At 39.3% G+C, this 12,957-nt stretch overlaps 1 protein-coding gene across 1 annotated transcript in view; it reads right to left on the bottom strand.

The window, feature by feature from the left end:
- The window catches only part of LOC133993912 (RIMS-binding protein 2-like), a 61,474-nt gene that overhangs the window by 24,012 nt on the left and 24,505 nt on the right, over window positions 1–12,957 (bottom strand). Inside the window, exons 4-8 of the mRNA XM_062433045.1 lie at window positions 12,757–12,885; window positions 10,960–11,136; window positions 9,928–10,113; window positions 2,323–2,490; window positions 3–86 (exon numbers count right to left, since the gene is read on the bottom strand). Of these exons, the coding sequence (XP_062289029.1) occupies window positions 3–86; window positions 2,323–2,490; window positions 9,928–10,113; window positions 10,960–11,136; window positions 12,757–12,885 (744 nt within the window). The remainder of the gene's footprint in view (window positions 1–2; window positions 87–2,322; window positions 2,491–9,927; window positions 10,114–10,959; window positions 11,137–12,756; window positions 12,886–12,957) is intronic.

Genomic DNA, 12,957 nt, shown 5'->3' with positions numbered 1-12,957 from the left:
ACCAAATCCAGACATCTCTTCTGTCGCTTCTTTACTTCATGCTCGAGGTTTTCACATTCTTTTCTCTTCTTGCTCAGCTCACTTTCCTGAACCAACGAAAATAAAGTGAAGATAATGACACTGAATCTTCAACTTGTGATTTATTCTGGAAACTAGAACTCCATTACATGATTTCAACCAGGACAAACACAGATACACTGTGTAAGAGTAAATCCATGAAAAACAATATGTAATATAATGACAAATAATATGCCAACAAAGGATCAACTATCTCATCTAGAATTTGCAGAATACATTGGCTTCAGTTTTCATAATGACCTCTGACATGATAGCAGTGAGGTTTTACAAAGCTTAGCATCCTTTAATTATTCTAAATGCAGCTTACATGCAGGACCAGTATAGGAGAAATCAGCTTATTTCAGCGTGGCCCCGGGAACTCAATCAAGCATTACCACTGTGACTGTGTGTGTGTGTGGGGAGGGGGGGGTTGGCTACAGAACGGACAGGCTAATTGCAGACCACCAGCAGCTGACTGGAGGAGATGCTGTACTCTCACCAGTAATGACACAACGAGACAATAAGGATAATTAAAATGCAATCTGTAGTCTGATTTGCTTGATTGTGCGTTATCGGTCACAACGCAACATCCCGGGCCTGAATAATAATAATAATCAAACCATGGATGCTCTGTTGTATAGTCGACTCATGACTGTGAAGCTAACTGAGCTGTTTATTTGTTGTGTGTCCAATTTAATGGATTTGACTGTTTAGCTCCTGTTGTGCTGTGTTAACTCTGTGCTGTCTGTTCTCCTTGAAGAGGGTGTAGACTAATGTGTGTTTCCTCTGATGGAGTAAGCAGATGCTTCTTTTCTGCGAAAACTGAGAAACTGCTCAGATGATAAAGCATTTCTTCTCTACACTTCACCAATTTTTATTGTAGCTTTAACCATGTACTGGATTATGGCTGCAACTAGTGATTATTTTCATTGTGGATTAATCTGTCAGTTATTTTCTCAATTAATCGATTGGTTGTTTGGTCTATAAAATATCGGAAAATTAAAAAATCGGAAACATATCCATCACCAAAACCCAAAATGATGTCCTCAAATGTCTTGTTTTTATCCCAACTAAATATACTCAGTCTGCTTTTTCAGAATACTAAAAAAAAACAGAAAATATTCATTTTAAAGACTCTGGAATCAGAGATTTTTTTCCCCTTAAAAAAGTTAAAAGTGGCAATTTATTTAATAGCTGACAGCTAATCGATTAATCAATCATCATTTAATCAGCTCTACAAAGGATATAGAAATGCAAAAAAATTCAAATGAATTCAATTACTCCCTCTGCAGCCCGACTGTGCACATTTCACTTTTAGATGTAATAATGCACTGCACATTAACTTCCTGATTTACATTTATATACTGGCCTCCACAACTTAGTGAAGTGAGTGTGCTGAGTATGCAAAAACTATGCATTTGATCAAGTCACGTACACGCACTTAAGAGTTCAGGATTTTAAAAAACAGCACATCACTTCTTAGATGATACAGTGACTCATCTGCATATTAACGATGACCTTCTAAACTTAAAGAAAAATGCAATGTTCAAGCTTTTCAAAATGCTGCTGACACATTTGTGAGAGCAGTGATAGTAGCTTACATATGACTTGGATGAATACAAATTACAGTCATGAAAACACAACGCACAAAGGGCATGTGCACGGCTCAATGAAGGGTGAGGAGAGCGTAAGTTGTTTTTAATGAAAACATCAATTAACTCTAAAATGTGCATCCTAACTAAAGTCAATACAGAGTGATGTGGGAATATGGTCTTGTAGAATCAGCAAGGCCAACGTGCTTCTCTTCTGTTTCCAAGGGACAAGATCAAAATAATCCCAGCATTACATAACAAATCTGACCGTAGTTTTTTTTCCCCCTCAGTGGCAGTCAGCTCAGTCACATCAGTGAATTCAAGCTCCAGTTTCACATGCAAATGCAAAGCTCAATCCCTGCAATTATGACAGTTACTGTATGTGTGTGTAGGACTCTCATGAAGGACTGTTTGGAGGAAAGGATTGATTCAAAAGGTATATTGGTGACATTTATTGATGCTCGAAATTACTTATTTTTAAAAACTGCTTCCATGAGCAATTGTGTCCTTACGAACGCAGCAATAAATACATTTTTATCTCAGACTCTAATTCAAACAAAGAAAACTCCAAAAATGTGTCATGTTTAAAATGGAGAAATGCTACATGCTTGTAATCTGAATGTTGCCCTGCATGAAAGGGTTATCATGAAGTATCAAAAGTTGAAGCACCCACCAGAAAATGTAGGTGCTGCTCCTCTGTGTGTTCCTCCTGATGGGAGGGGGTCGGGCTAAGGCCCGGTGGGGGCGTCACTCGCAGCCCCGACTCCTCCTCCTCTCCGGGAGTCTTCTCACACCTGGATGGAGCTTCATCTAATGCCACACACGGGGTCTCTCCTACAACCTAGCAGGGGCAGGGGGAATCTTTAGGTTAGTCATGTCACATTTACAGATATATTACAGATGTATTCTTAAAAAAAGACATTTAAAAAAGATGCTGCACTAAAACGTATGTTGTCATCTGGAAAACATGACCAGCTACAGACAAGGGAGCAAATGTATGATTGTTATACTGTAGAGTAACACTTAACATTACATCCCCTTCTGTAAGAAAGGGATTAACAGCAATCCTCCTTCCCAGTGGTCTAACCACAATCAATGAATAATCCAAAGGGAATCCCTCCAGTCTTCAACATAACTCGAGCACATTAGCTGGAAGCCGTCCGTTCTAATTAGGCTGCATGTCGTTTCTTGAATGTTTCACAGTGGGCTGTTTTTTCTTAACCAATTACTGTTTTATAATTATATTTTAAAAGTCTGTATGATCCATCTAATTGAGATCCAGGTGGGGTGGGGGTGGGGGTTGGGGGTGGAGGGGGGCAGGCTGAGATTGGTTAAGGGTTAAGAGTCAGGAATCAGTATCTAATTTTAGAGCAAACCTACTTATGCTCAGAGTAAAACTGTGCTAGTGCTGCCAAGGCCGTGACCCAATAACAGGATCAAAGGCGCTCGGCCACGTGCTGCAAAGGGGATCTCTTCTTTACACTCTCCTTTCTTATCCTTAACATATCACTCAAGACTTAAGGAGCAAGTTCCACAACATTTACAGAAAGGATTTCTCTAGGGACTGTCAGAACAGTGCACAGAGACATTTAAATAATGCACCAACCATTTCTATGTTAAATGAGCCAAAAAAAACACCCAAAAGCAACTGGATTGTTTGCAAATAAAGACATTTAGTATCATCTGTTACTTTTGGACTGTCAGTTTCAATTAGCTTGGAATTTGTAGAGTTTTCATTGGGGAAAACCCCATTAGGAAAAGAAATGTAGGAAATGTAACGAATGATTTCTAACTATGCTTTGGTAGCAATTACCTGCAATGCATGTTTAATATTTCATACTAATTATGCTCAGTATTTTGTATAATGGCAATGTTATGAAATAGTCAATAAAGAAATGAACATTCCTCTATTCAGATAACACTTACATTAGATACAATACAAAGGAAGTCAATTACTGTGGACCAGCTGAAAAATGACACGCAATTCAGCCTCAACACATTTAATCTGTTGAACAAGAAATATTGTGAAGAGGCCGAAATTGAAATATGAAAGGACTTATGACTTGAATGGAAGAAAGAAATGATCTTTGACTGATGTGCACAGTTATTGCTATTCTAAGAAACCACAAAACTGTGAACTGGCAATAACAGACAGAAAGAATCAGCTTCTATGGAGGAAAATCTTTCATTTTACAAGGCAGCTGATTCTGCCTGGTATCATTTAACACTATATACACACACCAAGATATCTATTTCCAAGCTTCCTTTGATTTCTTTGTACGTGTTGCTAGTAGCCATGTGAAAAGATTTCTGGCACCGTACTGCTCTGTTTGTCTGTTTGTTAAATGTGCAGGTGCTTAATGCAGTAGGATTTTCTTCCTATCAGACAGCTTGATACAGAAGACCTCAGCATGGGGTTGATAAACCAGTGTGATGGTTCAACACCAAACTGTTGAAATGTCTGAAGTTAATTGCAAGTCTATCCCAGGTTTATCTTTTGGAAAGGAGACCAGATGGTGTTAGTAGTGGTGACGAAAGGCCGGCAGGAGGCACTAAGTCCTTTGGCCCCTGTACAAAAACAGTGCACAGGAATGAGGGCTTTAAGCAAATGCTCTGCAGATATTTTGTTTTTTTTGTTTGTGATTCCTTTTTTTTGTGGGGGCTGGGGAGTGACATTAAAGATCCTGTCACATTCGTTACCAGTGCAGATGTGCCAGGTGATCCCAGCATGCAGGCCAAAGTCACAGCTTTGCTCAGTCTTTGGTCAGTCGCAGTTAAACCGATCAGTCTACTTGTGATTCTTGATTAGCTTGTAGCACTTGTTTGTGGAGTTCTCAGCTACAATCCGACAGCCGTGCACCAACATGGGAGTGACACCTTAGTGGTGTCGGCCAAGATAAGATCTCTAAGCTATGTGAACAAACCTACCCTTTTAAATCATCATTCCACTACTTTTGCAGTTCATTTCATACCTAATTAAACATCTCTACTGTGTAAAAACAGTCAGTGTATTTACCTTTCTTTTAAAAAGATGAGATGTTTTCATGTAACTACACAGTTATAACATATTACAATCAGTGTGACATACATCACTATTAGTCCACACATCAAATCCCCTAAGAGAGCAATCTTTTGTAAAGGGAGTGTGAGAGCTCACTATGATGAGTTCAAAGCAAACATAATCAGGTTTCAGGCGATGTGTGATATAATTCCGGCATCATTTTGACGAATGGGCACCGAGGGGGAATATTACATAATGCCTCATTTATACAATGCTGTGAGGAATAAAGGGACTGTCACAGAGAGCATTAGACCAGGGCTTAGGCTATTACGAATCATTTCAGAAGGTTTATGTGCCAACATGCTAACTTAACCAAACCAGTCATTTCACTGGGTCACGCTGCTGTGTTTGCATTCAAATTGTGTAGCTTGTTTCATGTTTTAGAATGTGTGAGAGAATCGAACGCATGTGCACACGACATAAAAAAATTAAAATAACATTTTTACACATTCCTGAAGTTAAGTCAAAGTTAAGTTTACATTCTGAATAGTCAAATAAGAGGCCAGAAAAAATTGAAAACAGAGACTGAAAAATTAAGAACAACAGAAAAAATGTAACAGTGAGGGGTGTGGGGATATGAGCTACAGATGTGAGAAACAGCTGGGTGGAGTTAAGGGAGGATGTGTTGGGGTTGCTGTCCAAAGTGTATAATGGAGAATTGTTTGATCACTGACAATCACACAAAGAGAGCGCTGTCATATTTTGAAATAATTTCATCAAATAATACAACCAGGAGCAGGATGCATCATATCGCTGATGGAGCGTGCCACCTGGAATTAGCTTTTCTCTCTGTGACTGATTGGTACTCAGGCAGTTCTTAAGTAACCCTGTACAGGATCAAAGATACCAATAGCTAACCTTAGGGTTAGTGAACAACCCTCAGATAGAAACAAGGGTCAACAGTTCAACTAGTCTCAGCGTAAGCGATCTTCCCAAGCATGTATGCCAGAATGACAGCACACAAGTGTGGACCAAAACAGCAACGGATAACAAAGTGACATTGCCATCACATTGAAGTGAAGGACAGTCCTTAAAAGGCTTGTCAGTATGTTAAAGACACATAGAAATCTACATTACTATGATTTGTACCATCACCGGCTCAGAGAAAAGTATAACAACATAACCCAACTGTTAAAAAAAAGACAAACTAACACTGAGCACTTAGTTTGAGGGCAACATTATAAAATATATAATATATACTATAACTTTTTTTATGATAACTGTATGAGGAGATGTGGCATTCCTCTGACCACTTAGCACTACACAATATGAACAGGTGAGCTCATTTATCTCTTCGTAGTAATAGAAGCAGATCTAGTGAGAATTTAAGTTGTCTGCATACATGTACGTATACTTTTTCATATGATTTTGATCAGAACAAATGTTAACTTCTTCTGGACTGACTGGCTTCAAAAGCAGCCATTTTTATTTCTATAACCAACAAATCAGGAATTGGCTACACATTAAATAGATAAGTCATCCTGTATTTTAAGAATGCTGTGTATAATTTGGACTTACAAACAATCAGTGTATCAAAATCATTATCTAAGTATAATTAGGCATTTGCTGATTTGCTGACACGTCAGGGAAGGTGATTAAAGGATTGAATAAAAAAAAGTGAACATTGGGTTTTGTTCACATTTGTACAATATGTTCTTATAATCAGTTGGTTCCTGCAGTGAAATGGTCTCATCAGTGTTATGTCCCAAAATAATTATAGCAGGTACCTACTACAGTTTCAGCCAAGTATAATATTCTCTATTTGTGTTACTGTTCGTCCACCCCAATTCAGCAGAAACATTTATTCTGGGGAAACAAACAGACCGTAGCTTTGGTGGGCGCTGCTGAAGCCTAATATTGGCTTCAACTAAACTTTAGGATGTAGTTTGATGCAGAACAAAGGCAGCAGAGTTTGTCCTTCTTCTACTACATTTAAAAAGGGGTTTGGAAGGGATTTCTTCTTTGTATGCAACCAAAAACTGATTCAATGTACTCATGGGCATGTGAATAGTGTATTAAGAGAGACTTGTGATCCTGTCCTTTAAACCTTCATATTCATTTTTTGATACATTTCATAATATAGATCAATCAGTTTGTCTAATGTTGTTTTTTTATGATAGGTATAGTGTCAGATTTAAAGACACAACTGCAAATTATCTAACTGTCAACAATTCCAAATGAAATTGTAAAAGTAATTTAGTGTATATTTAGATCACTTACTGTACTCTGTATATGCTATTTCTGCACAGTGATGAGTAAGAGATTCAAACGTATTTGGAATAAATACAACTGAATAATATACAAATACCTGAATACAACTTGTACATGTATTATTATTTTACAAGTCAACATATGGTTTTAATTATTATAATGCTCCGAGGTACATACCTGTTATAATCAGGCATACCTGCTTAGTAAAGTGTACAATTATCATAATTGAGTTAAGTGTATAATGTTGCAAATACACTTCAAAGTTGAGGAATAATTTGAGTGTTATTACAAATTCCGCTCACTCCCTGTATTCCCTTCCTATTTTATATCAGCACAGACTTTCAGATTGATTTTACACACTGTATCTGAAATATTTTGGTATGACTGTTGGCTTGATTGTCTTATAACACATGGAAGATAATGTAACAGCAGAGAACACGAAGTACTGGTTAAAATGAGAGAAATCTGAGATCTGAGAAAGCAAAGGTCACAGCCCCTTCCTGTCTCTACTTTAGTGATTTACGCAAATGCGTATGTGTGAGAATGTGTGAAATTAACTTATTTCAAAGTAGTTTAAAGGTTCTTTACATGATATTGGTATACTTGATAAAAACGTGTTGGTCTCTCAGTTCTTGTGATGAAACATCTAAACATCTTGGTCTAAACTGCTGGACCCTGGAGGGGCATGTCAGAACTGATCTAAAAATAATGGCAGTCACGGTGCATGCATTAAAAACTTGCAATGAATATTAAAGGACTGCATAATATAAATAATAAACAACAAACGAACATCCTGCTGCAAGTATAAAGACACGGATATCAGTCATTATCAGTATATAGCCTGGTGGGAGGATGCTGCCAGTGTGTCCTCATGAGCTGATAAAAGGTCACAGTATGCAGGTGCTGCTGTGTCCACCTGTATCACAAAAGTCTTTGCTTATACGTTCACCACTACTTGCTACCCGCTTCACACTACGAGGTGCCATTGTGTACACTTTACACTGATGTGGTCCATGTATACGAAAGGATAAAGTACACCCTGGGCCCATGCGTACTAAAGCAGGGTCAGATCCCATTCAGCAGGCCCTGAATGCCATAAGCACATTGGTGTAATCCCTGCAGACTACTGAAACGGGTAACTGGATCACTTCTTTTAAAAGCACCTTAATGGATTGGCCTGGCCGTTGATTTTCTTTTTAATACACAGCATATCGATGTCCACCAATCAAACGCTCTACCACCCTATCGTTAAGTCGATCTGTCTGAATTCTGGAAGCTCCAAAACATAGCTGTTATAAAACTGGGTTTCTGACAGGCTGCCCTTGACTAGGCCTCATGCATGTCCTGTCTTTGTCATTTTCTAAGAAAGTGGCAGTCCATCACTGACAAGGATGGGATTTAACACAGGATATACTGAAATGAATATTAAAGAGCAACAGCTATGAGACCTACAAGAAAAATCTCCTTAGCTGCAAGTCATAATGTAATACCAACACGGGGGCATGTAACGTATTCATAATCTTTTAGAAACAGCTTTTCATTTTAACATCTAACACAAACGCAACAGCCTCTGCCTTGAGCCAATTCTCTCACACTCCTGATTCGTCATGTCACTGATTCGTTTTCAGTATTAAGACTCAAGTTTGAGACCTGCAAGGCTTCGGTCTCACATCCAGGCAGATACATAGGAGGTTAGCCGAGGGGAACCGTGACGGACCACTGACACCTACAAACACACACAAACAACAAAACTCATAAGGTGACCTACCCCTTTCGTGTGATCTGTGGCGACGTCAAGGCTTCCCTTGGCCTGCTAGTTATCCAGAGCAGGGAGAGACAGAAAAAGTCTTTAGTGCGGCTGGAGTCTTACCTACCGCCCAAAACCCTCTCACCGCTGCCACAGCAACAGAGAGCGGATTACTGGACTGTACCATTCTGTTGTTAGAGGGGATTAGAGTTCACACAACATGGCCCCTTTCTGGGTGTGCGCGTGCCACTGTCAGTGCATGTGTGTGCGTCCCACAAACGAGAGATTACCACAATCGGCATTCTCGTTTGAGCTTCACAGGCAGAGAATTTACTCTACTTCGCATGCAGTACACACACAAAAATCCATAAATAGAATACATGCTTTAAACTGATATGAATACATAAAGATTATACATATAAAATGTACCTTTGAAAGCGAAATCACAGAAATGACATTTTCTCCTCTGTTACAGATGTGGCTGACTAAATGTTACAATTACAAATAATGCCCATCCTGCATTATGTAATCTATTCATATATGCATGAAATATGTGCATTTTTAAACTTTTAAACAGCGGTAGACACATCTAAGCATCACCTCTACAGTGAAGAAGGTTAGAACTGCTTCTACGAATTGAATATTGAGGAGATCAGTATTAAATGTAGAGAGGATCAGAGCGTGTGACTTTGGTATCTTTGATCAGGCCCAAGTTCAAGACAGGGAATCATCTCATTATGGCTTGTGGCAGATTAGTATCGGGTCCAACGACAAGCCATTATATAACGCAGCAAAACCGCATGCTTGCCAACATAAACATACACAAGGTTTTAGGGCTACATTTTCCGTTTCCAAAACAAACATATAATCCCCACTACACTGGTACTGACACCATCAACCCTCGTAGGTGTAAAGACGTGATCTGGTCTGTGTTTGTTCGCCCTGATCACATAGTTAACCCCAAGTAGCAGTTTGCTGTTACAGTTTTTGAACCTGTCCACTGACTTAAGCTATATATATCACTTTATTTTTTATTATCGCATAACAGACAAGCAGGAGGGAATTTTCCTTCCATTTTTCATTGCTGCTTTGATCTCATGTCTAAAAGCACAAAATGACAGGGGCTTTGATGTCTTTACTTCAGGTGTGCACAGATGAGGCTCACTTGCTTTTATTAAAGCAGTTTAAAACCAGCAGGGGTCAGTGTAGAGCTGTGATGTGTATGTGTATGTGCTGTGTGTATAAAGTGGGTACTTTACCTTCTCTTCCCCCACTTGCTGCTCCTCTGTTTCCTCGCACCTCTCTGGCCCATCGAGGTCGGGGCTGTGGTTGTGCTGCTGTCCGGATGATGTGACCGACAGCTGTCTCTGGAGCCGCAGCACCTCCTTCTGAGACTCCCTGAGAAGCTTCTCAAATTCCACTCTGCCAGATGGAAAAGGGGAACCCTGCGCAGACACATACAAATGCATCAAAGACAATGACATAATTTAGTCAGGACTTAAGCATTTTAATTATTTACATTTTAGATATTACATTTTTGGAAGTGCATCCTAAATATTTACAGATCTCACTCAATAACAGCTGTTATTATGTACTTCCATGCCTGTTTTGCTTAAAATTCAGAGCTGACTGCAAAACACATGAAAGTAGCATTTAATAAATCCCCATGAATGAACACAGCCTAAGAGCATAGTCAAATAACACTGTATAACTAAAAACAAACAAAAAATGCAGTAAAATATAACAGTGTCCTCTGATTTGGACATTATATTTATTTTTTTCCCCCAATTCAACTTAAACTGAACATTCTCATCACATGGTGAAAATGTGTTTCGGTGGAGCGTGGGATCCGCAGACGTTCTCACTAGATTAATGCACTGCTCAGCCTGTAAAATCCTTCATTAATAAATCCAACAGATGTTCACACTCAGGAGAATGAGCTTTTAAGTCACTGGACCAGTAATTAAAAACAGGCACTTAGAAAGGCAGCCCATTCCTGCACTGTCATCTAGACATCAGCAGTGACGCAGCCTTTGTAATACGGGCTTAGGAGGGAGTTAGGATGAGCAGTACCCGTGTTGTCCAGCAGAGAGCAACCTTGTGGCATTGTAAGCCCTTCTAGAGGATGATGAGAGGGGTTAGTTGGAGCAGGAGGGCAAAAACTTGGAAGATAAATGATGATTAGACATTTATTCAGAAGAGCAATGATCAATATAAGAAAAAAGTCAAAATTAATAACCACAGTTCAATCTTGGGTGAAAAAAGTTGCTGCAGAAATGTGTTATTAATACCTTAGTGGTGCCCAGCCGTTCCTCTAGCTCTCTGCACTCCTGCTGCAGAGCAGCAATCTCCTTGTCCTTACATAGAAGTGCATCAGCGTGCTGAGCAAGGTCACGAGCCCTTTGACGAGCGAATGCCCTCTTGTACTGCTCCACTGACCCGGGCCTCATCAGTGACGGTGAATTCACCTGTATCAGAACAAGAAGGAGATATGCAATATATCAGTGATGCATTAATCACCAGAGGATCTTAGAGAAGAAGTCTGGATAAGAATGTATGTTAAAATATGTAAACTTCTACATGGTAGCAGGTGGTGCAGGGAAAGCAGAACTGTTCCTCAATGATTTAATGCATTTACCTGCTCTGTCCTGCTGAGGATAGTGGTTAGTGTAGAAGATCAATCATATAATATCACAGGGGGCAGCATTATAAACACCCCCCAGTAAGATAGGGACAGGATACTACTGTGTTTGTCAGGGGTTTATGGCTCTCACTTTGGCTACCAGCGACACCAAGCAGTGAAGCATATTATGTTAGATTAAGTCCAAACACAATCGTTCAAGAAATGCTGCAGGCCTGTTCAAACTTCTTGTCGCTTTCTGTAAATGTAATTGTACCTAAACTACACTGCTCTGCCCTTCAGTGAGCAGCAGGAGGTGAAGGGGGGAGGTTGGAGGTCTCTCCCTCACTCTGGTAAACAGGTGCACACAGAATACACAGTAGCCAGTGACAGTGGGAGTTAGGACAGAGACACTGTAGGTGGTCCCTTAATTGTTTTCTAGATTACTGCATCTGTTTAGGAGAGAATTTGGCTGCAAGCTCTTTACCAGCTTTATGTTAGAATATTCTAACATTACATTTATTAAAACACAAGACATTTATCAAACTATTTAAAGACCATTTCACCTGCAGTTGGGTTGTGGAAAGATACTTTTTAAGTGTTAAGTTGTGTCTTCATCAAAAGTGATGACACTTAAGTAAGTATTAAGTAATTTATTCTGTCAATAAAAAGTTGCAAAAAATGAATGCATAAGCAAATAGTATTAATATTAATACATAGGACTTAATATATGGACTTAATTTTTGCTGAAGCTACTGTATACTTCAGTGCTTTATGCTCTTGCATAGTAAAAAGCACATTTTATGTAACTGCTTGTCACCTCAGACTTCATCCTTTTCATTTTGCTCTCTGACACGATGCTTCGTACACAGAGGGATTCGCCCAGTGAGTCACCACATTTGTATAAAATATTTCTAAACTGATTTAATTTTTCATCCCTTGTTATAAAAATAGACGTTGATATGAACGTCTACGCAGGGGTAAAAATGGTGTCCAACCAGCAAACCCTGCTCTGAAACAAGAAAACTAGTGTAAAAGTCGATGTCCATCTTTGCCAAAATATCAATATTTAAAATACTGTGTTCAAGAAATGTGTCGTGAGGAATGTGAATGTTTTAAACTAGCAAGATTGTGGTTTTCTTGACTGTTGTTTTCAATTTTTTTTCACTTCTATTTTATAAAAGAGATATCAAGAGTAAAAAAGTTATAAACCTTGTACATAAATCAAAAAACTGCCGAGTTTGTGTAGTCATTTTAGTGATGTGTTAAATGCTGTTGTCTTTCCACAAAGCTCCTATTCATCACATGCTGAACGATTCATCTCATTACTGGACATCATGGTGATGTGGTGATTTGGATGGTGGTGTTCAATAATGAGTCAGTGCCAGCGTTTGGGTCAGAGTGAGGGCAAACAGGCGGGTCAATGCAGTTCACTGAGAAACTGTTAAGAGGTATTTGTGTGGTATACCACTTTGAGGTTGGCCTCCTGCAGTTTGCGAGCCCTCTCCTCCAGCCTCTTAGCGAGAACAGCCAGCTCTGTGTTCTTCCTCCTCAGTCGCCTGACCTTCTCTTCCGTCTCTGGGGCGCTGCTCTTCCGCTAAACACACAGGGTAAACAAATACCATCACACAATGCCTGCAGCAAATACTAACACGGCGATGCCAAGCGA

Source organism: Scomber scombrus, chromosome 14 (assembly GCF_963691925.1).
Source record: "Scomber scombrus chromosome 14, fScoSco1.1, whole genome shotgun sequence".
NCBI classification, from domain to species: domain Eukaryota; kingdom Metazoa; phylum Chordata; class Actinopteri; order Scombriformes; family Scombridae; genus Scomber; species Scomber scombrus.
This window is presented reverse-complemented; position numbering and strand designations above follow the sequence as displayed.